Raw genomic sequence first — 26886 nt, forward strand, 5'->3', positions numbered from 1 at the left:
GAGTCAGCTGATAAAACTTGTGCTCCAGGTCCCATATTCATATAACCTCCCAATTGGTCAAATAATGAAAAAGAACCAAATTGCTTACCACAGCTATGCACATGACACCCAGATATACTTAGCCCTGTCCCCTAATGACTACAGCCCCATCGACTCTTTATGTAAGTGCATTGATGTAATTAACAGTTGGATGCGTCAAAACTTCCTCCAGTTAAACAACGACAAAACCAAAGTCATTGTATTCGGAAATAAAGATGAAACTCTCAAGGTTAATACACACACCTTGACTCTAGGGGTCTAAAGACACAAAATAAAGTCAGAAATCCTGGTGTAATTTTAGAGTCTGACCTTAATTTCAGTAGTCATGTGAAAGCGATAAGCAAATCAGCTTACTACCATCTCAGAAATGAGATGTTTTGTCTCAAGGCAGGACTTAGAGAAACTTGTTCATGCTTTCATCACCAGCAGGGTGGATTATTGCAATGGACTCCTTACTGGGATCCCCAAAAAGACCATTAGACAGCTGCAGCTCATACAGAACGCTGCTGCCAGAATTCTGACCAGAACCAAAAAATCTGACATCACTCCAGTCATCAGGTAATTACACTGGCTTCCAGTTACATTTAGAATAGATTTTAAAGTATTGTTACTCGTTTATAAATCACTTCATGGCACTTCATGGCTTTGGACCGAAATACATTACAGATATGCTAATTGAATAGAAACCAAGCAGACTACTCAGAACATTAGGATCAGGTCAGTTAAAGATACCAAGGGTTCACTCAAAACAAGGTGCTTCGGCATTTAGTTATTAGCTTCCAGAAGAGATCAGATGTGCTTCAACAGTAGACACTTTTAAATCAAGATTAAAAACACATCTGTTTAAGGGTGCTTTCACACCCGCCTTCTTTAGTTCGGTTGAATCGTACCAGAGCTCGATTGCTTGTTTGGTGCAGTGCATTGAAATTATATTTTAAAGCCGCATCTGCACTTCATTCTGAAAATTAAGACTTTGCATAGAATGCTGTATACAAGCGATGTAGTAGATTACAACCACGAACATAATTGCAGCGCGCAGTCGTCTCTCCATGGTGTACTGTATGCTGTATTTTCCTCTGACCAATCGAGAAGCAGTTTAGGAAATACATGTGGACAATGAGTGATGTGGATGTTATCACATGACTGCATTTTGGTTCGTTTCAACTGGTGCGGAACAGAACGATCAGTGTGGTGTGAAAAGGAACCAAAACTGCTGAAAATATACAATGTATCATTTATTTGCTTTTGGTCCGGACCAAATGAACCGAACTATAGATGTGAAAGCACCCTTACTCTGCATTTACTGAATGAGCACTGTGCTGCTTCACATTGACTGCACTTTTTATCCAAATCACTTTTACTCCTGTTTTATTCTTTTTAACACATTTTAAACTGTTTTTATTAAAATCACATTTATTTTCTTTAAATGCTCTTTATTTTTATTATTATTTTATCGTGTGTTATTTTTCATATATATATATATATATATATTTCTCCCTTATAAATTGTTTTCTAATTTCTATGTAAAGCACTTTGAATCACCTCTTTGTATGAAATGTGCTATACAAATAAAATTGCCTTGCATAAATGTAGCTCTTAAAGGTATAGTTCACCCAAAAACGAAAATTGTGTTATTTCCTCACCCTCAATTTGTTCCAAAACTGTATGAGTTTCTTTCTTCTGTTTAACACAAAAGATGATATTTAGAAAAGTAACACAATTTTCATTTTTGGGTGAACTATACCTTTAAGAGCTACATTTAGCCTTAAATGTTATATGAATATTGGACCTGGAGCACAGGTTTTATCAGCTATCAATTTTCAATGTACATTTAAGAGTGAACAATAAACATTTGTTCAGTTCTATCACCAACACTCTTTCATTGCAGAATATTATGAACTGAATGAACTGGTAGTTTACAAAGCTTTCCAAATACGTTTGTACTCGGGCTTAAGCTGCTGTAGCTTTAGGCGCAGGCTTCCGAAAACACTCAAAGAGTGTAGTTTGAGTCTGCTTTCGTTTCATATCTTCTTTTACATTAGTTAGTTAATTTGAAATTTGCACCAAAAAACACCACCAAGCAATTCATTTTCCTCCTTGGTAGGTGACGTCAGATCAGGTCACAGGCCACGGAAACCCCAATGGTCCAAAAACGTTAGTGATTCGCAATCGCAACCACAGTCTGTGTTCGCAACACAGACGGGGTGAATTTATGAATGAAAGTTCTGTCACAAAACGATATTGTTACGTATCCTCATGCTTTTTAAGTGGGTATACGGAAATCCTTGGCCTTTCCTAGTGGGTATACGGCGTATACCTGCGTATCACGTAGACTACACCACTGCCCCAACCCTCACCAACAAATCTTTGGAGTGGAGATCATAGCTAGAAATTACAGGTGTTTAAAAAAAAATGAAAAAAAAAAGTAAAATTTATCATTTTAAAAAAATCTATCAATTAAAGGGCATTATTTAAATTGATCAACATATTCAACAACAGGGCACAGAATTTTAAATGTTTTTCTGATGAATTTTCTGATTTCATCATTTTCCATTAAATATTTATGTGTAATAGGGGATTTTTCCAGTTTAGTAGGATAACCCTACATGCTAACAAAGAAGAGAAGGCAAGGATTTTGATGCTGACAACCATGACTCCTCTGGAACAACTCCAAATAATGCCACAAGAGGTTCTGGCTCTAATGTGTGCTGAAGAACCGCCTAAACGGTGTTAAATATCGATCATCGGTAACACTCTGAACCAGTCCAGGACATGTGAATTAAAGTATCCTCATGCACTAACATCTATTGCACAAAGAGCTAGTACCAGGAAACTTTTGGGCTAATTTAACTTTGCATATATGAGCTCTGTGCACTACTTTAAAGTGAAAGAGAGAATGGCAATGTTTAATAGATTATGAGTGGACCTACTTAAGAACAGAGTTCCATGGGATATCTGAGAGTGGCCCACCAAGGTATTCCTTCCTTTCTACTTTCTGCTTTTCCCATTAGAGGTCACCACAGCAAATCACCTGTTTCTACACTCACAGCAGTAACTCACAGTAACTTCATGCCCTCTTTACCTGTCAACGTGAACCGTTTCTTGCCTGACTTCATCTGTCAACCTGTCCATGAAGGCATACTGCTGCCCACTCCATTTCTTAGCCTAGCTTCTACTACTCCTTCCCATAGCTTCAATGTGTGGCTCATCAACTTTATACCTCTGTTAGTGTTATACCACTTGCTACAACTATGCTCATCACCCTTGCTCCTAATGATTGGCACTAGAACACTATTCTGCAGGCATCTACTCACGCTCTAAAATCCAGTTAAAAAATCTAGATAGAAAATCCACTGCTGTCTCTCCTAGACACTTCCACACCTTCACTTGAATGTCTTGAATGAACTTGAATGGACCAATAGCCTTTCCACTCTTGATTCACCTCAGACCCTTCCTCACCCCATCCTATCTCATTTTTGCTATTTCTTGCTCTACAATTTTCGTCTCTCTCTCCCATCTTTCAATCTCATTTTTCTCATTCATCAGCTCCTTACAATATTCCTTCAATCTTCTCTGCACACTGTCCTCATCTGTTAGCACCTTTCAATCTCCATCTTTATCTTTATGCTTATCTGTTGTACATCCTTCCCATGTCTATCTCTCTGTCTCACTAATCCTTCTCAGTGTATCAAGTCTGTTGTCAAGTCCAGATCATTGTATGCTTTCTGTTTCACCTTTGCCATGTCCCTCTTCATTCTGTACTGTGATTCCTTGTAATCCTGTCTATTTTCTTTGATCCTTTCTACGTCCCACTTCTATTTAGCTAGCCTCTTCCTCTGAAACTTCCTTGTTCCACCACAATGTTCACTTCTGCTGTAGATTCCCAGTCATCTGGAAGCTCTTTCTGACCACCCAAAGCCTGTCTCAGCTTCTGTCAGAATTCCTCACAACATCTTTCCTTTTTCAACTTCCATCACTTGGTCTTCTTGGTCTATCTTCCCTCTCCTCATCTTTCTGACCAACGGAGACATCCTACATATCATGATCCGATGCTGTCTGTCTACACGCTCTCCTACCAGCACTTTGCAGTCACTAATCTCTCTCAGATCTCTCTCCTTCCTCAACCAACACTAGTCCAATTTTCATCAACACCTTCATCAACACCCTGTAGGTCACAGCTTCTTGATAGTGTGTCTCTAACCTGCAGGAAGCCAATTCTTTATTTACATACTAAAATACTATATAAAGCTAAAGAGACAATAATCAGAGTTTAGAATCTAAGGTGTTGTGAGCTGTCAGGTAGTAATGCTACCTACTGCAACACCTTAATGCATGAGAGCCATATTTTAAGACATTTATTTATCTTCATAGGTATAACATTATTAACAAAAAGCAAAATGAAGGTACTGTGAATCTTTTATACTACACAAAATATTCCATATTGGACTTCTTGGCAGCAAAGATGTTCTAATTCTTACAAGACGAAAAAACTTTATTTGGTACCCTTTACAACATTTTTGTTGTAAAGGGTTAATTAATATACATTATAGCGTATGTTTGTTTGAATCAAGAGATTTCTGCGATCAATCTTTATTGACGTGTGCGATCAATCTAGCATTGTTGAACCACATTTAAATGTTCTTTAGTATTTGAGTATACACAGACGGACAGTGTAGAACTGAAATACACACAAACACACACCAAGAGAGGGAGAAATGCTTGAGTCTTGTTGTAGATTTACTATATACTTATAATGTAGATTACCTTTATGGAAACATTAGGAAAATATTACTGACCACATGTTTCTCATGTTCACTCCACATCAATGCTGTCAGCAATTCACTGTTATTACTATGCTCTATGACAAGATTACGAAAACACCTAAAGTGTGTAAGAGTTTTGTGTGGGTGAAAGAGTGACCAGTTATGGTAAAAGGTATTGGGTTGGAGAAAGTAGGTGTACAGTAGGTGCAAAATGTGAGTATAAGAGTTACGTTTTGTTTCATGACTCATGCTTCTTTCTAATTTTGTCTCTCTCTTCTTTTCGGTACTTCTGTCTAGTCAGGTGTTCATGCTGTCAAGATGCCAGTATTGAGCAGTTCTTAGTCAAGTTCTCCTTCCATTTTCTTTTTTTAGTATAAAAATAGGGTCTAGGTTGTTGTCTGTGAAAATTTCACATTCACTTTGGTAAAGTGCCAGAGTATGCCAGTGCTAGAAAATTGTTAGACTGATATTAATGGTTGTATATTTTTTCCTTTTCATTATTAGTAATGCTCTGTTTATTTTACAGTCCAAAATGATGCCCAGTGTCAGTGTTAATTAAACTGACTGAATATTAAAAGGCTCCATCAAAATCCCAACTATGAATAATAATAATTTTATTAGAAATGTATTTTGGAGAAAACTGTATCATTTATTTTTGTGTTCTTCAGAAATTTTTGAGTAATCACCAAGTAATTACTTGAAATAAGTATGTTCACTGCCACTAAATCTTGCTATATCTCAGATAAGCTAGTTTTGCATTTTCTGTACAAATATATTATTTATAATTTGATATCAATAGAAATATATAAATTCACAAAACAATATGTTTTAAAAAACATTTAAAAGGGAAATTTATCAAAAGGTAAGCCATCTTCATCTGGGTGAGAGTGTATAGTGCCGGGCCACCAACTGAATAGCCCTGCACTAGCCCGGTAATTTGTTCCAGATCTTTAAGTGCTTTGTGTTAAAAATTCATCTCTATAATAAATAGTTTATTCCCTACAATTACGAAGTGAAGCGTGTGTTAGGGTTGCCACCCGTCCCGTGAAATACGGAATCGTCCCGTATTTACAGGCAAAATGACGCGTCCCGTATCAAATCAATACGGGACGCGATTTGTCCCGTATTTTACGTAGGTCCACATTGTACAGCATCCCATGCAAATCACCCCACCCGCATTGTGCAGAGACGTGTCCTATTCTGCCCTGATTGGATAATACTCGTTGCCATCGTTGGTTTGATTGGTTTGTTTTAGGGTTACGGGCCAATCAGAGTCAGAGGAGGGCGGGACGCCGCCTCGCCGGTTCTTTTGACAGAGTTTGAAAGACAAACAGCTTCTCAGCGCTGCACGGAGTGACAAGAAGTACACTTATAAAAGAAAGTAGGCCTGACGTGATCCAATACTGCACACTACTACATCTGGTCCTCTGATATTCACTGATACACTGATATACATCCACTGCCAAATATCGTTTTGCAGCAGCGTCTATACCCAGAAAGGGTATTAACAAGCTACCTAGTCCCAGTGGATGAGGATAATTTAATAGCATTAAATAGAGCCGTGTAATGACGTATAAATAATGAATATCAAAAAATAGTCTGTTTAATATACAAAATAGACTGTTTAATATACAACATAACCAATTTGTAACTAAAGACTGGGCTATGTAAAATGTGAATTAACTTTTATTAGTAACTTTGGTCGGATAAGCTGTAGAAAATGAGTGAGTGAGTGAGTGAGTGAGTGAGTGAGTGAGTGAGTGAGTGAGTGAGTAGTAACTTTGGTAAGTTTCAGATTTCAATTCATAAATAACCGATGGAGCAAAAATGCAGCCTGCCTAGTGTAGTCCATTTATTTAATCCGGCTCTGCTGATATTATGTTCATGATGTTCATGTAAGATCTTTTGCAAGTTATAATTACTAAGTTATGGATCTGTTAATTTAATAATAAGTTAATAAAATATGGTTCACATCTCACAAGTTCCTCCAAAAGCTTTTTTTTGTGTTCTCAGTCACACTTTGTTGGAGTATATTTATTATTGTCATAGCTGTGTATTCAATATGACCACTTAAGTTAAGTGCATCTGTTCACACTGATTTCAATAGCAGATATCTTATTATAATGTCCATTGGTATCAATCTTAATATTTTTATGAATACATGTTTTAAGTTATGATATACCGCCACTGGCACGCCATCGGGACTGTGGTCATAGTGGCCCCGAGGGGTGTGGCACCGCTGCGGCAGGCGTCCCTTATTTTTCTGTATTTCTGTAGGTGACAACCCTAGCGTGTGTGTTCCATTCAGCATGAGCTGCAGTCGCAGCACAGAGCAGGAGTCATGTGACGTAAGGCGAGTGGCGCGAGCAGCCTCTCCTGTGAGACTCGATGACTGACAGGACAATGACTTTTGTTAGTATAATTCCTTCTGTTCATTTTTTCCTTCCGTTTTTTATTTACTTATTTATTTTTTTAACATAACAGTTAGTTTGGTGAAACAACATTAACCCGTCTCTACTACCCTAGCTCTACTTAAACGTCCGAATCGGCATTCTCACACATGGATGCAATAAAACGAGTAATCACACATCCCTCACAGCCTGCACCTGCACCACTGTATGTGCATTGCACAGACAACATATACACCAGATTTCCCGAGATGTTTGCAAATTATTGAAATGGCTGCTGTAGTGCTGTAGTGGTTAAGGCTCTGGGTTGTCACTGTTGGGCCCTTGAGCAAAGCCCTCAACCCTCCCTGCTCCAGGGGCACTGTATCATAGCTGCCCCTGCACTCCGACCCCAACCTCCTAAGTGGGGATATGTGAATAAAAGAATTCCACTGTGCTGTAATGTTTATGTGCGATAATAAAGGCTTCTATGCCCCCCCACCCCCCAAACTAAACATACTACTACTGTTATGACAAAAAAAATACCATGGAAAAACACTGCAAACTTTTTAATTTGCACTTCAGTCTCAGTTAAATGAGTTAAATTCTAAATAGATGCAATATAGCTCTCTAATTTATCCATTTGAATGCAGAAAAAAGCCTTTCAAAATAGGACATTTTGAATATGTTTGTAGAAAAAGCCTGTTGTACAATGCACTGAGGTTTGTTATGCAGTTTCAGAATAAAAAACAAGCATGTTAAAATGGTGCAATTGTGTCATCACTCATAGTGCAAGCCATATCTCTCTGGCCCCTCATTTGGGATGCTTTTGATTAACTGGTCCTCATGACAAAATAATAGCCCTAATAAATTGTGATTAAAAACTATTTCCTTTCTATGTCTGTGAACTATATGATCAAAAAAGTACAATTGTGTAACAAGGAAATTCATTCTAGTTATATTCCAGACACATTCTAGTTAGAAATAAATGAAGTCTATTTTGTTATCCATTGTTTACTGATGGAGACATTTAAATGAATTTTTGAGAAAGTAATGAGGAAATACATTAACAGTGCTGCAATGGTAAGGTTGCTGTATTTATGTCTATATTTATGTGAACTTTAGTTACAAAAATATGATTGCTAATATAGCAAATAGCAGATTTATAATATATGATATAGGAGATTTATAATTTTTATTTTTAATTGCATCAGCAAGTATTATGTGGCTTGTGAAAAGTGAATACAGAACAAGTTTCTGGGTGATTATGAATTAATCTTGAAGAAAAAAACAGGCTGTGTGTCTTCATCAGCTTTGTACATTTTCATTATTTAAACATGTAAATGTTTAACTGGAAAGAAGGTGCATAAAATGTATGTAAACACACCTTAACTGAATCTTATTCTGCAGGTTTACTCTGACAATCGCACACAAATAAACACAAGAAGTCTTTCAGCTCTTCTTTCAGCTCTTTAGTGGTGTTACTTCACAAACCACACTTTTTCCACTCATCTCTACTTTCATTTTGTCATTTCTGCCACCTCAAAGCCCACAAAAAGGTCCCTTTGTGTATGTGTTTGCTTGTGCATGCATTGTGCAACATTTTAAACATTGTGCATGCATTGTAAACCAGTTAAACAGTTAACAATCTTAATCCTGTGTGTTACCTGAATGATCAATATCTATTTTTATATTCTGTGATGGTTCTCCTTCAGTCTCTTGTTCATCCTAAGCAATTAATCTGCCCACTGCTATTCATTATTTTCTTTTCTAGTATCTTTTGCAAAATGGCCCCTTTCCAACAGGACTATATGAATTTATGATGTATTTTTCACACTGAGGACAATTGATGCACTCAGACACAACTATTACAAAAGGTGCAAATATTCACTGATGCTGAAGAAAACAGCATAATATACAGTACTAAGACCAAGAGAGGTGTAGAACCTTTGAACAGGATGACTGATGTAAATATTTATTATTTTGTTTTTTGGAAAGCATGTTAATAGCTTATGTTGTTTTTGAAGTGAAGTACTGAATGAAAAAAAATAATTTATACAAAACAATAGCAAATGTAAATTCAGTTGTTAACACATTAGTTATTTTATTGTTATTGGATATTGTTAGATAATACCATCTGCATATGTTTTGTTTTCTCAGGGGCTTTGGAGAGTGGTATTATTGGAGGAAATGAAGTGAAACCACACTCCCGACCCTGTATGGTGTCTGTTCAAATAAACAATAAACACAAGTGTGGGGGTTTTCTTATTCGACATGATTATGTGCTGACTGCATAATAATTTAGCATAATATTTGTTGTAAATATGCCAGCTTGGTCAAATATTGTAGAGGTACCAGCTAATCTGAATTTCACTGTACATTACTATATTTTCAAAGCAATAAAATAAAATAAATAAATCTAAAAGAAATGCTTCAAGCTAAATATGCATCTCATCTGTAACTGTCTTCACCATTTTTTTCCACTTACCTCTACTTTCTTATGGAATAATTTCTACTTCCTCAAACCCCACAAAAGATTCTTTTGTATGATGTGTATGTGTGTGGCGGGGTGGGGGTATTGGGCGGCTTATCAGAGGTTTGAAATGTAACAGAGAACAATCCTGTCACAAAGCTCTGTCAGTGTGGTGTACTACAGACATGTTCTTCAGCATCTCTATCCTTGTACTTTCTGTCCTCCATCTATGTGGTAATGTATTCTGTATTACATATTAATAAACATTATAGTTGCCTGGTATTGAAACATTGCAAGTTTCTTAATCTCATGACTATGTTCCATTTTTTTGTTTTCTCAGGGACAATGGAGAGTGGTATTATTGGAGGAATGGAAGTGAAAGCACACTCCCGACCCTATATGGTGTCTGTTCAGATTAACAATATGCACATGTGTGGTGGCATGCTTATCAAAAAAACTTATGTGCTGACTACAGCTCACTGTGTAGAGTATGTAGTTTTCGGGTTTTCTACAATTTTAAAGACAGCTTTTTGCTAATATTTTGAGTGTGTATTCAGATAATATAGTAAGTAAATATAGAAAAAATGTATTACAATGTTACTACAGCATTCCACTGCTCACATTATCATGCAGAAGCTTGTGTTTTAGTATCTATGAACATGTATGTGATGCATATTTTGTGAAACTAGTAATATTGAATACTCTGGAAAGAACAAGCTGGAAGTGGTACTAGGAGCTCACAACATCAGTCAAAAGGAGCCCCAACAGCAGAGAATCAAAGTGAAGAAGTACATCAAGCATCCCTGTTACAAGAGCAATGAACGTACAAATGATATCATGCTACTGAAGGTACTTTTTTCTGCTTTCAAAACATTTACTTCTGGTCATTTAGTACAAACCAGCTCTGACCTCAAACACTATTTAAACAATCTGTTACAGCTGAAGTCCAAAGCCAAGCTGAAAAACGGTGTGCAAGTCATTGATCTTCCTAAGAAGAATGAGAACCTTTCAGCCAATCAAATATGTTCAATAGCTGGTTGGGGCATGACAAAACAGAACAGCGCTGCATCAAGTGTCCTACGAGAGGTGAAGCTCAAAGTACAAGATATCTCTGAGTGCAAGAAGCTTTGGCAACAGTATTTTGACACAGACAGCATGATCTGTACTGCCCCTGATGGAAGAGATGCCTTTTGTCAGGTATTACAGTCAATCTCTAAATAAAACTTTAGCCTAAAATGAAAAAAAATAAGGGCGGTGCTGTTAAAGGAAAATAATAATAACTAACAGTGTCATGTAATGTGTCATTACACCCTAAACGTTATTATTTATTATCTTCTAATAACCACACAGCCCAAGCTGTTTTATTCCTCTTTGAGCACAGAATTATTTTTTTTAACAAATCTGTTTTTATTAATCAGCAACTCACTTTACATTTTTCTATTTATAGTTTAATTTAATATTGTGGTATGTCAGCAAATCAACTTATTATTTTACTGTGCAACAGCTATAACCAGTTCCAAAAATGAAATTATTATTAATTTTTATTGTTTTATTTATTTTTATTAATTATTTAATTTTATTGTTTTCTTGTTAATTATTTGTTACTAATAGCTTGCTCTCTCTACAGGGTGATTCAGGGAGTCCTCTTATCTGTGGAAATGAACCACAAGGATTAGCTGCATATACCTACCCTGGCAACTGCTTAGACCTTCAGCATCCAGAGGTATATATCAAGCTCTCCTACTTTCTTCCATGGATTAAAGAAATAATACACTAGAGAGAGTTAACACAATGGAAGTATCCACGAGTAATCACAATTGGAAATATGGAAGTAAAAGCAATCACAATAAAATAAACATTTTAAATATGCAATGTGTTTTCCCATTTTTCTTCTTTGCATCTCACATTTGCATCATTTTACGATATCAGTAAGAAAATCAAAATGCTAGTTGTCACAATAAGTTATGAACAAATATTTCTACACATAAAGTTTTAAATTGAATTAAAATAATGTAAATCTAATCTAGTTTCAAGAAAGATGCAAATATATCATTGTGGTATGTTTGACCATAACAGGAAAAAAAAGTTTGTGTTTTGTACAAACTTGAGGTCATACATTTACATATGCCTTGCAGAATTAGCAAAATGGTCATTTTTTGACATCATAAAACATCATAAAACATCATAAAAATCATAAAAATTCTATTTAGATTTTTATTTAGTTCTGCGATTCTATTTCACATATTTAATTATTTTCTGATCAATATCTATTTTTATGTTCTGTGATGGTTCATCATGAGTCTCTTGTTCATCCTAAGCAGTTAATCTGCCCACTGCTATTTATTATTTTCTTTTCTAGTACCATCTGCATAATTGGCCCCTTTAGCTTATGTTGCTGTTGAAGTGAAGTAATAAATGGAAAAAACATATTTAAACAAAATTATAGTAGTGTTAAGAATCAAGCAGGAGTTAACCTTTGAACTGGTTCATTTGTGAAAATTCAGTTGTGTAAATTTGTGTGTGTGTATTTTTGAATGGTGTGGGTAGGGGCAGGGGTGGGTTTTTGTTGTTTAGGGGGGGGGGTGGATGTACTACTACTGTGTATTTGTGCACCAAGTGTGGAAGATTTCAACGCCCTTAGGAGGTTCGTAATGTAACAGAGAGCAATCCCGTCACACAGCTCTGTCAGTGTGGTGTACTACAGACATGTTCTTCAACATCTCTCTCCTTGTACTTTCTGTCCTCCACCTGTGTGGTAATGTATTCTGCATTACATATTTAAAAAGTAATTGTTGCTTTTTAATGGTTTAAACCTGTAATTGAAAGAGTACAAGGTTTTTAATCTTACGAATATATCCCATTATTTGTTTTCTCAGGCACAATGGAGAGTGGTATAATTGGAAGAATGGAAGTGATTCCACACTCCCGACCCTATATGATGTCTGTTCAGATTAACAAAATGCACGTGTGTGGTGGCATGCTTATAAAAAAAATATGTGCTAACTACAGCTCACTGTGCAAAGTATGTTGTTTTGGGGTTTTGTATCATTTTAAAGACAGTTTTACGCTAGAATTTTGAATGTGTAGTCCTATAATATAATAAGTAAACGTAGAAAAAATTTATGACACTGTAACTGCAGCATTTGCCCTGCTCACATTATCATAGAGAAGCATTGTAGTATCTTTCAACATATGTGATGCATATTCTGTGAAACTAGTCACACTGAATGCTCTGGAAAGGTCAAGCTGGAAGTGGAATTAGGAGCTCACAACATCAGTCGAAAGGAGCCCCAACAGCAAAGGATCACAGTGTAGAAATGCATCAAGCATCCCTGTTACAAGAGCAATGAACTTCCAAATGATATCATGCTACTGAAGGTACTTTTTTCTGCTTTCAAAACATTTACTTCTGGTCATTTAGTACAAACCAGCTCTGACCTCAAACACTATTTAAACAATCTGTTACAGCTGAAGTCCAAAGCCAAGCTGAAAAACGGTGTTCAAGTCATTGAACTTCCTGAGAAGAACGAGAACCTTCCAGCCAATATGATATGTTCAATAGCTGGCTGGGGCAGGAAAGATCAGAACAGAACATCAAAAGTCCTACGTGAGGTTAATCTCACCATGCAAGATAACTCTGAGTGCAAGAAGCATTGGAAAGATGACTTTGACACAAACAGTATGATCTGTACTACTAATGGAAGAGGTGCTTTTTGTAAGGTATTACAGTAAATCTCTAAATAAAAAAGTTGCTGCAAATGTTGGACAAGAAAAGTTAGAAAATGATGGGAGGTGCTGTTAAAGGAAAATAATAATAATTGACAGAATGATGTGTAATTACAACCTAAAAGTTATTATTTATTATCTTCTATTAAACGCACAGTCTAAGCTGTTTTATTCCTCTAGCACACAATTTTTTTTCCAGCAAATTTGTTTTTATTAAACAGCAACTAATTTTATATTTTTCTATTTATTGATCTATTTAATATTATGGTATGTCAGCAAATAAACTTACTATAAACTCCTGAAAATCTGTTTATTATAAATTTTATATTGTGTCCTCTTTCTGCAGGGTGATTCAGGGAGTCTTCTTATCTGTGGAAATAAACCACAAAGATTAGCTGCATATACCGAACGTGACCACTGCTCACGCTTTAAGTATCCAGAGGTATATATGAAGCTCTCCCACTTTCCTGAATAGATAAATAAGAAAATAAAGCAATAATAGAGAAAGAAAGAACACAAACGAAGTAACCATAATCAAAAAATGGAAGTGAAACAATCACAATAAAATGTACATTGCAAACATGAAATGTGTTTTCTCATCTTTTGTGCATATCTCACATTTGCATTATTTTATAAAATTAGTAAGAAAATGCTAGTTGTCACAATACGTTATGCACATATAGTGCCCAATATAAAGGATAAAATTTAAATAAAATAATGTAAATCTAAACTAGTAAGCCTAATGTAAAGAAGTCATTGGAGAGGGTTTGACAAGAACAGAAAAAAGCCACAAGCCTCTTTAATGTGTTGTAAACACACACTTTGTACACACTTAGTTACATAGACAGAAAATTTGTCGGATAAAAAATTTATATTAATATTTTTATTGAAATGTTTCAATATATAATCACATTGAACAAACCCCCAACCCTCACCAACAAATCTTTGGAGAAGAGATCATAGATAGAAATAACAGGTGTTTATAAAATATAAATAAATAAATAAATAAATAAATAAATAAATAATCAACCAATAAAAGGGCATTATTTAAATTGATTAACATATTCAAAAACAGGGCACAGCATCTTAAATAAGTGTTTTTCTGATGAATTTTCTGATGAATTGTTATGTAATTTTTTGAAGTAGAGACAGTACATAATTTTCCATTAAATATTTGTGGGTAAGAGGGAATCTTTGCAGTTTAGTAGGATTGCCCTACATGCTAACAAAGAAGAGAAGGCAAGGATTTTGATGCTGACAACCATGACTCCTCTGGAACAACTCCAAATAATGCCACAAGAGGTTCTGGCTCTAATCTGTGCTGAAGAACCGCCGAAACGATGTTAAATATCGATCATCGGTAACACTCTGAAAATGTCCAGAACATGTGAATTAAAGTACCCTCATGCACTAACATCTATTGCACAAAGAGTTAGTACCAGGAAACATTTGGGTTAATTTAACTTTGCATATATGAGCTCTGTGCACTTTAAAGTGAAAGAGAGAATGGCAATGTTTAATAGATTATGAGTGGACCTACTTAAGAACATGGGATATCTGAGAGTGGTCCACCAAGGTATTCCTTCCTTTCTACTTTCTGCTTTTCCCATTTGGGGTCACCACAGCAAATCATCTGTTTCTACTCTCACACCAGTTAGCTTCATGTCCTCATTTAACACATCCATCTCCTCTTTGTCCTTCCTCTTTACCTCCCAATGTGAACTGTACTCCTGATGTTCTCAATCAAAATCGTGTCCATCCTCATAACTCCTAAAGACAACCTTAACATCCTCATCTCTGCTACCTCCATCTCTGCCTCGTGTCTTTCCCTCACTGCTAAAGTTTCTAACCCATACAACATAGCTGGTCTCCCTACTGTCTTGTAGACCTTTCCTTTGATTCTTGCTGACACTCGTCTGTCACACAACACTCCTGACTCTGTTCTCCACCTACTCCAACCTGCCTGCACTAGCCTCTTCACCTCTTTCCCAAACTCCCCGTTTTGCTGAACAGTTGACCCCAAATACTTAAACTCCTGCTCCTTCTTGACCTCAGACCCTGTAACCTTATTGTTCAACTTCCCTCCCTTTCATTCATACTCATGTATTCTGTCTTACTATGACTGACTTTCATTCCTTTCCTTTCCAGCACAGATCTCCACCTGCTCTATACTCTCACCACAGATTACAATGTCTTCGGCAAACATCATTGTCCACAGAGATTCTTGCCTGACTTCATCTGTCAACCTGTCCATGAAGCCATACTGCTGCTCACAGGTACCCACTCCATTTCTTAGCCTAGATTCCACTACTCCTTCCCATAGCTTCAATGTGTGGCTCATCAACTTTATACCTCTGTACTTGCTACAACTATGCTCATCACCCTTGTTCCTAACGATCGGCATTAGAACACTTCTCTATTCTGCAGGCATCTACTCACTCTTTAAAAACTTCCCACTTCTATTTAGCTAGCCTCTTCCTCCGAATGCTGTCCTCTACTTTCTTGTTCCACCACCATGTTTCCTTATCTTCTTATCTCCTTCCAGATGACACATATAGCACTACATGTCTCCCTGATCACTTCTGCTGTAGATTCCCATTCATCTGGAAGCTCTTCCTGACCACCCAAAGCCTGTCTCAGCTTCTGTCAGAATTCCTCACAACATATTCCCTTTTTCAACTTCCATCACGTGGTCTTCTTGGTCTATCTTTTTTCACCTCATCTTCCTGACCAACAGAAACATCCTACCTCTTGAAGCTCATCAAGAGAATGCCAAGAGTGTGCAAAGCAGTAATCAAAGCAAAAGGTGGCTACTTTGAAGAACCTAGAATATGACATATTTTCAGTTGTTTCACACTTTTTTGTTATGTATATAATTCCACATGTGTTAATTCATAGTTTTGATGCCTTCAGTGTGAATCTACAATTTTCATAGTCATGAAAATAAAGAAAACTCTTTGAATGAGAATGTGTGTCCAAACTTTTGGTCTGTACTTGTGTGTGTGTATATATATATATATATATATATATATATATATATATATATATATATATATATATATATATATATATATATATATATATATATATATATATAACAGTATAAAAGAAATAAATATAGAAAATAAAAAAAATGTATAATACATATCTGAAGAAAGCTTTGCAAAGTTCCAGGCCCTTGTATTTTGGGCCTGGAACTCTGCAAAGCTTTCTTCAGAATTGTTCTTCAGGCTGGTTAATGTGGCCTGTTAATTGTACCACTTTATATACACTACAGTTTACTTAATTCAATGGCAATATGTATTTTGTGACATGTTTTTTTTATTATGGTTTTATTATATGTGCAATAGATACATTTAAATATAATTTTCAATAACCAATTTTCAATAACCAATGAATGTATGTATACATACATTTTTAATATAACCTTATAGAGCCTTACATAATTTATGTGTGTGTTTTTTGTGGGTGAAAGAGTGACCAGTTATGGTAAAATGTATTGGGTTGGAGAAAGTAGTTGTAGGTGCAAAAAGTATAAGAGTTCATTTATGTTCCTCATGCTTCTCTCTCATTGCATCTCTCTTGTCTTTTCAGTCCTTCTGTCTAGTCAAGTGTTCATCTTGTGTGATGCTTCAATATGCCAGCATTAAGCAGTTCTTCATTTTCTTTTTTTAATATACAGATAAGGTTATTGTCTGTGGAAGTTGCATATTCACTCTGAAAAGGTTCCAGAGTACTGTATGCCAGTGCTAGAAAATCATTACAATGGTATTATAGTTGTGTATTTTTCTCCTCCTTATGTTCTGATAAGTAATATTCTGATGAGTTTACAGTCCAAAATGAAGCATGGTCAGTGTCCGTACACTGACTGAACCTTGCAAGACTCCATCAAAATCACAACTATGACTCTTGTGTCTATTTTCTTTATATTTGAAACATATACATGAGCTCTGGGGTATTTTCATAGTTGTAATGAGAGTTGTTGCTTAGAAGCCTACACAATGTTCATCATTTACAGACTGAGTTCATGATTCGGTTCATGAAACAGTTTATGTGTTACTACAATGTCACCAACAAAAGAAAAAGGGTCTAGGAAGACTGACGGAACAGTCCGGGTGGAGACGACAACAAAAAAAAGCCGGTCCGAGCTGGAAGCTATCCTGAAGGGTCCAAGTTTGGGTGGAATCATTCTGTCACAGGCAGGAAAGAGGGAGACAGACCCGTACGCAGGACCGCTTCAAATGAATGGGGTTTACTAAATAATAAAGACAAACAGTAAAAGACGAGAACTAAACAATACAAAGGACGAGGAAATAATACGGTAACACAGATGACACATAACTAGACATTAACTAATGATTCCGCACTGCCATCGGCAACGTGGCTCACTTAAATACACATGACAATAATTGACAATAACGAACAGGTGTGGAGACAGGGAGGAGTGAACGAAGGCAGGGCAGACACGTGACACGGAACAACAAGAACAACAACTGCACATGGCCAAAAGTCTGGGGTGATTCCTGACAATGGTTTTATAATATGTGCAATAGATACATTTAAATATAATTTTCAATAACCAAAGAATTATACATACATTCTTAATATAACCTTATAGAGCCTTACATAATTTACAAAAAATATATTCTTTTTATTTAAGTATTTGCTGGGCCTTTAAGCAAAATGCATTTTTTATAACCATTACACATATAGTATATAAGAAAGATTCTGAAAACACTGAAAGTGTGTGTTTTTTGTGGGTGAAAGAGTTACCAGTTATGGTAAAATGTATTGGGTTGGAGAAAGTAAGTGTAGGTGCGTATAAAATTGTGAGTATAAGAGCTCATTTATGTTCCACGCCTCATGCTACTGTACTCTCTCATTGCATCTCTCTTGTCTTTTCAGTCCTTCTGTCTAGTCAGGTGTTCATCTTGTGTGATGCTTCAATATGCCAGCATTAAGCAGTTCTTCATTTTCTTTTTTTAATATACAGATAAGGTTATTGTCTGTGGAAGTTGCATATTCACTTTGGAAAAGTTCCAGCGTATGCCAGTGCTAGAAAATCATTACAATGGTATTATAGTTGTGCATTTTTCTCCTCCTTCTTACTAGTAATGCTCTGATGAGTTTACAGTCCAAAATGAAGCATGGTCAGTGTCCGTACACTGACTGAACATTGCAAGACTCCATCAAAATCCCAACTATGACTCTTGTGTCTATTTTCTTTATATTTGAGAAGAAACATATACATGAGCTCTGGGGTATTTTCCTAGTTGTTATGAGAGTTGATGCTTAGAAGCCTACATAATGTTCATCATTTACAGACTGAGTTCATGATTCGGTTCATGAAACAGTTTATGTGTTACTACAGGCTTAAATGAGGTCTATACAGAAATCTTCTCTATAACCTGAGGCATTAGAATGACACAACTGATCAATATCTCATTCATTGTGGTTCATAATTTCAAAAACATCTGAAACATTTGTGTTGGTTTGGTTATTTCTTGGACCTTTTTACTACATTTATATTTTGCCTTGTGGAATGTTTCTGTCGTGTTTATGAATCTTTCTGTGGTTTTAGGAACTCAGGTAGCAAATATGATATCGTTATTTACCTGTTAGAGTGTAATGTGTATATGTCCTCATCTAGCATTGTTGAACCTCATTTAAATGTTCTTTATAATTTGAGTATACACAGATGGACAGTGTAGAACTGAGATACTCACAAACACACACCAAGAGAGGGAGAAATGCTTGAGTCTTGTTGTAGGATATTTATGACTTGATTACCTTTATGGAAACATTAGGAAAATATTACTGACCACATGTTTCTCATGTTCACTTCACAACAATGCTGTCAGCAATTCACTGTAATTACTATGCTCTATGACAAGATTACGAAAACACCCAATGTGTAAGTGTTTTGTGTGGGTGAAAGAGTGACCAGTTACGGTAAAAGGTATTGGGTTGGAAAAAGTAGGTGTAAGTGCAAAATGTGAGTATAAGAGTTATGTTTTGTTTCATGACTCATGCTTCTTTCTAATTTCGTCTCTCTAGTCTTTTCTGTACACTGTGCAATTTGTTCCGTCCCCTCAAGTGCTTAGTGTGAAAAATTAAGAAATATCTCTATAAGAAATATAATTTAATCCCTACAGTGAAGCGCCTGTGTTCCATTCAGCATGAGCCACAGTCGCAGCACAGAGCAGAAGTCATGTGACATTAGACGAGTGGCCTCGATGACTGACAGGATAATGAATATTGTTAGTATAATTTCTTCTGTTCATGTTTCTGAAACAACATTAACCCGTCTCTACTACCCTAACTCTACTTAAACATCCCAATCGGCATTCTCACACATGGATGTCATTAAAACGAGTAATCACGCATCTCTTTTTCAGCCTGTGTATCATAGCTGCCCCTGCGCTTCGACCCCAACCTCCTAAGTTGGGATATGTGAAGAAAAGTATTCCACTGTGCTGTAATGCATATGTGGCGATAATAAAGACTTCTATGCCCCCCCATTCCTAAACATACTGTTATGACAAAAAATACAATGAAAAAACATTGTAAACTTTTTTAATGTGCACTCAAGTCTCAGTTAAATTAGTTAAACTCTAAATGAGAGAAAAAGTCTTTCAAAATATGACATTTTGAATATGTTTGTAGTAAAAGCCTGTTGTACAATGCACTGAGGTTTGTTATGCAGTTTCAGAAAACAGCACAAGCATGTTAAAATGAAGGAAAATGGTGCAATTGTGTCATCACTCATACTGTATTGCAAGCCATATCTCTCCGGCCCCTCATTTGGGATGCTTTTTATTAACTGGTCCCCAAGACAAAATAATAGCCCTAGTAAATTGTGATTAAAAACTATTTCCCTTCTATGACTGTGTACTATATGATCAAAAAAGTGCAATTGTGTAACCAGAAAATTCATTCTAGTTATATTCCAGATACATTTTAGTTAGAAATAAATTAAGTCTATTTTGTTATCAATTGTTTACTGATGGAGTCATTTAAATGAATTTTTGAGAAAGTAATGAGGAAATACAGTAACAGTGCTGCAATGGTAAGGTTGCTTTATTCATGTGAACTTTAGTTACAAAAATATGATTGCTAATATAGCAAATATGCAAATTTATAAAACTGCATCAATTAAAATAATTTGTAATAATATAAAATCATTTTTGTTAAGGATAAATTTTGTATCAGCAAGTATTATGTGGCTGAATACAGAACGAGTTTCTGGGTGTTTATGAAATAAGCTTAAAGAAAAAAAAAACAGGCTCCTTGTCTTCATCTTCATCAGCTTCATACATTTTCACTAACTGGAAAGAAGGTGTATAAAATGGATGGATGTGTAAAGTTTATAAACACACCTTAACTAAATCTTATTCTGCAGTTTTACTCTGACAATCGCACACTAAAATGTACACGAGAAGTCTTTCAGCGCTTAGTTTAGTGGTGTTACTTCACATACCTTCCCAGGACCACCTGCAGCTGCATACAGATATAGTAAAGACGAGTTTGGAAATTATATAGAACTCTAAAACTATAAGCCCCTGCTGTGTTTTCACACCTTCAGTCGTAGTGAAGACCTTTGAAGTTGAATCGCTTCCTGTCTGTGAATCTTGACATCTACAAACAACAGGCAGAATGATCAATTCCACTCACAGCATTTGTCCTTTTTAGATTGCTTTTTATTGCATTGATCAATGTGTCGATAATTGTCGAGTGCCAATAATTCTGGAATTAACTGTAAATTCTGGAATCTATAATTTATGTATAAAAATAAATAAAATCCTTGAAGCTAAAGTTTAATATTACTTGGAAAATAATGTGTAGGTGTTTGCTTGTGCATGCATTGTAAACCAGTTAAACAATTAACAATCTTAATGTCACGATGTGACACGGTGAGACAAAGGCAAGTGAGGATCCAATTGCAGTTTACTATTTAATGAACAAAACAAGAAACAGGCAGGGAAAACAGGAGAGACCACTGAGCAGAACAGGGAACAGGAACAGACAACAGCATACACCAAACACCAACGACGACTCACAACAGGGAAATGATCAAACAGAGTAAATATAGGGAACAAGAACCAATCACAAGACGGAGGCAATCACAGACTAAGACAAAACACCTGGGGAAGAGAATGAGTGCAGTTAATGTCCATGGTAACAAATAGGTGGGCGGGGTCAACAATTAACAGCAGGGAATGACAGCAGACAGAAACAAGGGAAAACACAGACACGTTACAGAACCCCCTCCCCCCCCCTTACGAGTGGCTTCCAGACGCTCCCAAGTCTATAGAAACCAGTCCAGGAGGGTGGAGCGAAGGCGCAACCAGGGTGGGAGGGCGTATTGGGTTCGTGTAGTGGTGGCGCCAGCCGAGCAGGAGGCCAGGGTGGCGCCGGCAGGACCGGAGACCAGGGTGGTGCTGGAGGCAGAGCCAGAGACCAGAGAAGGACCGAAAACCAGGGTGGTGCTGGAGGCAAAGTCATAGTCCAGAGCAGGACCGAAAACCAGGGTGGTGCTGGAGGCAGAGTCATAGACCAGGACAGGACTGGGAGCCAGGGTGGTGCCACGGGTCGAGCCAGGGACCATAACGGAGTTGGCGGCCAGGGTGGTGCTGGAGGCGGAGCTGGAGACCAGAGCAGGACCGGAGACCAGGGCGATGCCGCAGGCGGGGCCAGAGACCGGAGCAGGACCGGAGACCAGGGTGGTGCTGGGGGTGCTCTGAACCTGTAAGCAGAGACAGGAGGTAGAAGGCCTGACAAATCTAGTCACGCAAAACACAGGACAGATACCACAGGAACATTGGTAGGTTCAAGCCAGGCAGAGAGTTCAGGGAGATTGGGTGTAAACATGTCGACTGCGTTCTCCAACTCAGTCATTTCAGTCGACCCGGCCGGTTCGTCTGGTTCTGTCGACCCGTTCGGTTCGGCAGGTTCCGTCGACCCTCTCGGTTCAGCAGGTTCCGTCGACCTTGTCGGTCCAGCTGGTTCGGGCATCCCGGCTGGTTCCGGCAACCAATTCGGCCCAGCTGGTTCCGTTGAACCGGCTGGTTCCGGCGACCCGGTCTGCTCATCTGGTTCCGATGACCCGGTCGGTTCGGCTGGTGAGGCCGACGGCTTAGGGATGCCGGCCGCCCGAACCGACCTCGCCGGGGTATCCGCCAGTTTGGAGACCAGCCGGTTCGCGCGGGCCTCAGCCGAGCTTGCCAGTACGGTAGCCATGAGAACTGGCTCGGCCACCGGTGTGCACGGGACTGGGCTGGACAGAGGCACTGTAGGGCATTCGGGCGTCCGTGGCTGGTTCCGCTCTGTAGCCCACGGACCCCGATGCTTGCTGCCCCCCCAAAAAATATTTGCGGCCGGCTTCCGTCTCTCCCTGCTCATGGTTGCAGAGGACCCTCCCAGGAGCAACGCTAAATTGATAAAGTCTGAAAAGGGACCCCATCTCTCGGCCAGCTGGCATTAGATAGTGCAGGTTGTCCTCCAATCCATGCCTGAAAACGTCCTTCAGGACCTTCTCCTCGAAGCTGACCTGGTTGCACAGGTCCACAAATACCTCCGCATATTCCTCGACTGGGGAGTCCTCCTGACGTAGACAAAACAGGATTTCTGCTGGATTCATGTGGTGAGTCGTTCTGTCACGATGTGACACGGTGAGACAAAGGCAAGTAAGCATCCAATTGCAGTTTACTATTTAATGAACAAAACAAGAAACAGGCAGGGAAAACAGGAGAGACCACTGAGCAGAACAGGGATTTTTATATTCTGTGATGGTTCTCCTTCAGTCTCTTGCTCATCCTAAGCAATTAATCTGCCCACTGCTTTTCATTATTTTCTTTTCTAGTATCTTCTGCATAAATGGCCCCTTTCCAACAGGACTATATGAATTTATGATGTATTTTTCACACTGAGGACAATTGATGCACTCAGACACAACTATTACAAAAGGTGCAAATATTCACTGATGCTGAAGAAAGCAGCATGATATACTAAAACCAAGAGAGGTGTAAAACCTTTCAACAGGATGACTGGTATAATTATTTATTATTTTGTTTTTTTGGAAAGCATGTTAATAGCTTATGTTGCTTTTGAAGTGAAGTACTGAATGAAAAGAAAATAATTTAAACAAAACAATAGTAGTGTTAAGAATCAAGCACATGAACTGGTTCATTTCTGTAAATTGAGTTGTTAACACATTTCTTTTTATTATATTGTTATTTTATTGTTATTGGATATTGATATATAATCTGCATATCTTTTGCATATGTTTTGTTTTGTCAGGGACTTTTTTTGTCAGGAGTAGTATTATTGGAGGAAATGAGGTGAAACCACACTTCCGACCCTACATGGTGTCTGTTCACTTACGCAATAAACACACGTGTGGTGGTTTTCTAATTCGACATGATTATGTGCTGACTGCAGCCCACTGTGTAGAGTATGTTGTTTTGTGCTTTTGAACAAATATATATATATATATATATATATATATATATATATATATATATATATATATATATATGTATGCTATGCATTATCTGAGACATTAGTCACACTGAATACTCTGAAAAGGACAAGCTGGATGCTCACATCATAAGTCACGTGGAGCCTCAACAGCAGAGAATCCCAGTGAAGAAATACATCAAGCATCCCTGTTACAAGAGAAATTAATGTCCAAATGACATTGTGCTACTGTAGGTACTTCTTTCTACTTTCACAACATTTATTTTTCGTTAAATGAGCTCTCACCTCAAACACTAACAAATCTGATAACACAAAGTATTACTAAGTAAATAGGTATTAATTAATAGTAATTAATATTATTATTATTAGAATTTCCTTTTTTAGATTTCCTTTTTTTCCTTTTTTTGGTTGCATAGATAATTTAGTATAATATTTGTTGTAAATATGCCAGTTTGGTCCAATATTTTAAAGGTACCAGCAAATCTGAATTTCATTGTACATTACTGTTTTTTCAAAGCAACAAAATAAAAGAAATAAATCTACAAGAAAAGCTTCAAGCTAAATATGAATATCATCTGGAACTGTGTTCACCATTTATTTCCTCTCACCTCTATTTTCATTTTGGATCATTTCTATGTCCTCAAACCCTCAAAAGACCCCTGTGTGTTTGTATGTGTGTGTGTTTGTTGGTCGGAGTGGGTGTTTGGAGCAGAAAAAAAGAGAACAGCGCCACATCAAGTGTAATGAGTCTGTCTGTGTTTTCCTTTGTTTCTGTCTGCTGCCTTGCCCTGTTAATTGTTTGCTCCGCCCACTTCTTGGTTACCATGGACACTAATTGTACTCAATCTTTCCTCCAGGTGTGTTGTCTTTGTCTCTGATTGTTTCTGCTTTGTTATTGGTTCTTGTTCACTATATATACTCTGTTTGTTCACTTCCCTGGTGTTAGTCGTTGTTGGTGTAGTAGGTTGTCTGGTTATGTTTCTGTTCCTGTTCTGCTCAGTGTTCTGCTCTGTTTTGCCTGCTTATCTGTGTGCTTGTTTCTTGTCTTGGATTAATAAAACTTCAAACTGCATTTGGATCCTCACTCGCCTTTGTCTCACCGTGACATCAAGAGTCTTACTATATGAAAATGTATTCAAAATGTATGTTTTTCAGACTAAGGACAATTGAGGGAATCAGACGCATGGAAATAGAAGCATGGAAATAGCTTATGTTGCTGTTGAAGTGAAGAAAAACAACACATTTAAACTAAATTATAGTGTTAAGAATTAAGAATTAAGCACATTTAAACCTTTTGAACTGGCTTATTTGTGTAAATTCAGTTGTGTGTGTTTGTTGGTGGGGCAGGGGTGTTTGGGTCAGGAGTGGTTAGGGGGCATGGGTGGATGTACTACTGTGTGTTCATTGTACACCATGTGAGGGGAAAAAATGGGGGGGTTTCAACGCCCTTAGGAGGTTCTTATCGGATGTTTGTAATGTAACAGAGAACAATCCTGTCACACAGCTCTGTCAGTGTGGTGTACAGACATGTTCTTCAGCATCTCTATCCTTGTACTTTCTGTCCTCCATCTGTGCGGTAATGTATTGTATTACATATTTAAAAAAGTAATTGTTGCCTGGTATTGAAACATTACAAGGTTCCTAATATCATGATTGTCACATTTTTTGTTTTCTCAGGGACAATGGAGAGTGGTATTATTGGAGTAATGGAAGCGAATGCACACTCCCGACCCTATATGGTGTCTGTTCAGATTAACAATATGCACGTTTGTGCTGACTACAGCTCACTGTGTAGAGTATGTAGTTTTGGGGTTTTCTACAATTTTAAAGACAGCTTTATGCTAGTATTTTGAGTGTGATAATATAGTAACAAAGTAATATGAGAATATTGTCTCTATTAATATGTATGTGATGCATATTCTTTGAAACAAGTAACCTTGTATACTCTGGGAATCATAAGCTGGAAGTGGTACTGGGAGCTCACAACATTAGTCAAGAGGAGCCCCAACAGCAAAGAATCGCAGTGGAGGAATGCATCAAGCATCCCTGTTACAAGAGCAATGAACGTCCAAATGATATCATGCTACTGAAGGTACTTTCTGCTTTCAAAACATTTATTTCTGGTCATTTTGCACAAACCAGCTCTGACCTCAAACAATATGTAAACAATCTGTTACAGCTGAAGTCCAAAGCAAAGCTGGAAAACGATGTGCAAGTCATTGACCTTCCTAAGAAGAATGAGAACCTTCCAGCCAACATGATATGTTCAATAGCTGGCTGGGGCAGGACAAAACGGAACAGAACATCAGAAGTCCTACGAGAGGTGAATCTCACCATACAAGATAACTCTGAGTGCAAGAGGCGTTGGAAAGATGACTTTGACACAGACAGCATGATCTGTACTACTGACCAAAGTGGTGCTTTTTGTAAGGTATTACAGTAAATCTCTAAATAAAAAGTTGCTGCAAAAGTTGGACAAGAAAAGTTAAAAAATGATGGGAGGTGCTGTTAAAGGAAAATAATAATAATTGACAGCATGATGTGTAATTACAACCTAAAAGTTATTATTTATCATCTTCTATTAAACGCACAGCCTAAGCTGTTTTATTACTCTTTTAACACACAATTTGTTTTTATTAAACAGCAACTCATTTTCTATTTTTGTATTGATAGTTCTAATTAATATTGTGGTATGTCAGCAAACCAACTTTTTGTTTTACTATTTAACAGCTATAAAAAGTTTCATTATTATTTATTTTATATTGTGTCCTTGTAAACTAGCTGTTACTAATAGCTTGCTCTCTCTGCAGGGTGATTCAGGGAGTCCTCTTATCTGTGGAAAAAAACCACAAGGATTAGCTGCATTTGCCCACACTGACCACTGCTTACACCCCAATCATCCAGAGGTATATATGAAGGTCTCCTACTTTCTTCCATGGATTAAAGAAATAATACACAAGAGAGAGAATTAACACAATTGAAGTAACCATGATAAAAAATGGAAGTACAATTATCACAA

General features: G+C 37.2%; 2 protein-coding genes and 1 pseudogene across 2 annotated transcripts; all 3 read left to right on the plus strand.

Moving 5' to 3' along the window:
* Positions 1–9751: 9751 nt before the first annotated feature.
* On the plus strand, positions 9752–12192 carry LOC113664042 (granzyme B-like). Its single transcript, XM_027179639.2, has 5 exons — positions 9752–9896; positions 10003–10150; positions 10352–10511; positions 10602–10859; positions 11290–12192. The coding sequence occupies exons 1-5, from the start codon at positions 9848–9850 to the stop codon at positions 11437–11439; spliced, it is 765 nt and encodes a 254-aa protein (XP_027035440.2). The 5' UTR covers positions 9752–9847; the 3' UTR covers positions 11440–12192.
* A 58-nt stretch (positions 12193–12250) lies between these two features.
* LOC113664045 lies at positions 12251–13975 on the plus strand (annotated as a pseudogene).
* A 961-nt stretch (positions 13976–14936) lies between these two features.
* On the plus strand, positions 14937–26886 carry LOC125141418 (granzyme B(G,H)-like). Its single transcript, XM_047814885.1, has 8 exons — positions 14937–14964; positions 15537–15664; positions 18970–18977; positions 21081–21122; positions 23704–23841; positions 25800–25959; positions 26047–26298; positions 26678–26886. Exons 1-8 carry the CDS (start codon positions 14937–14939, stop codon positions 26837–26839), a joined length of 918 nt encoding a protein of 305 aa, XP_047670841.1. The 3' UTR covers positions 26840–26886.

This window comes from Tachysurus fulvidraco, chromosome 6 (assembly GCF_022655615.1).
Source record: "Tachysurus fulvidraco isolate hzauxx_2018 chromosome 6, HZAU_PFXX_2.0, whole genome shotgun sequence".
Classification (NCBI taxonomy): Eukaryota; Metazoa; Chordata; class Actinopteri; order Siluriformes; family Bagridae; genus Tachysurus; species Tachysurus fulvidraco.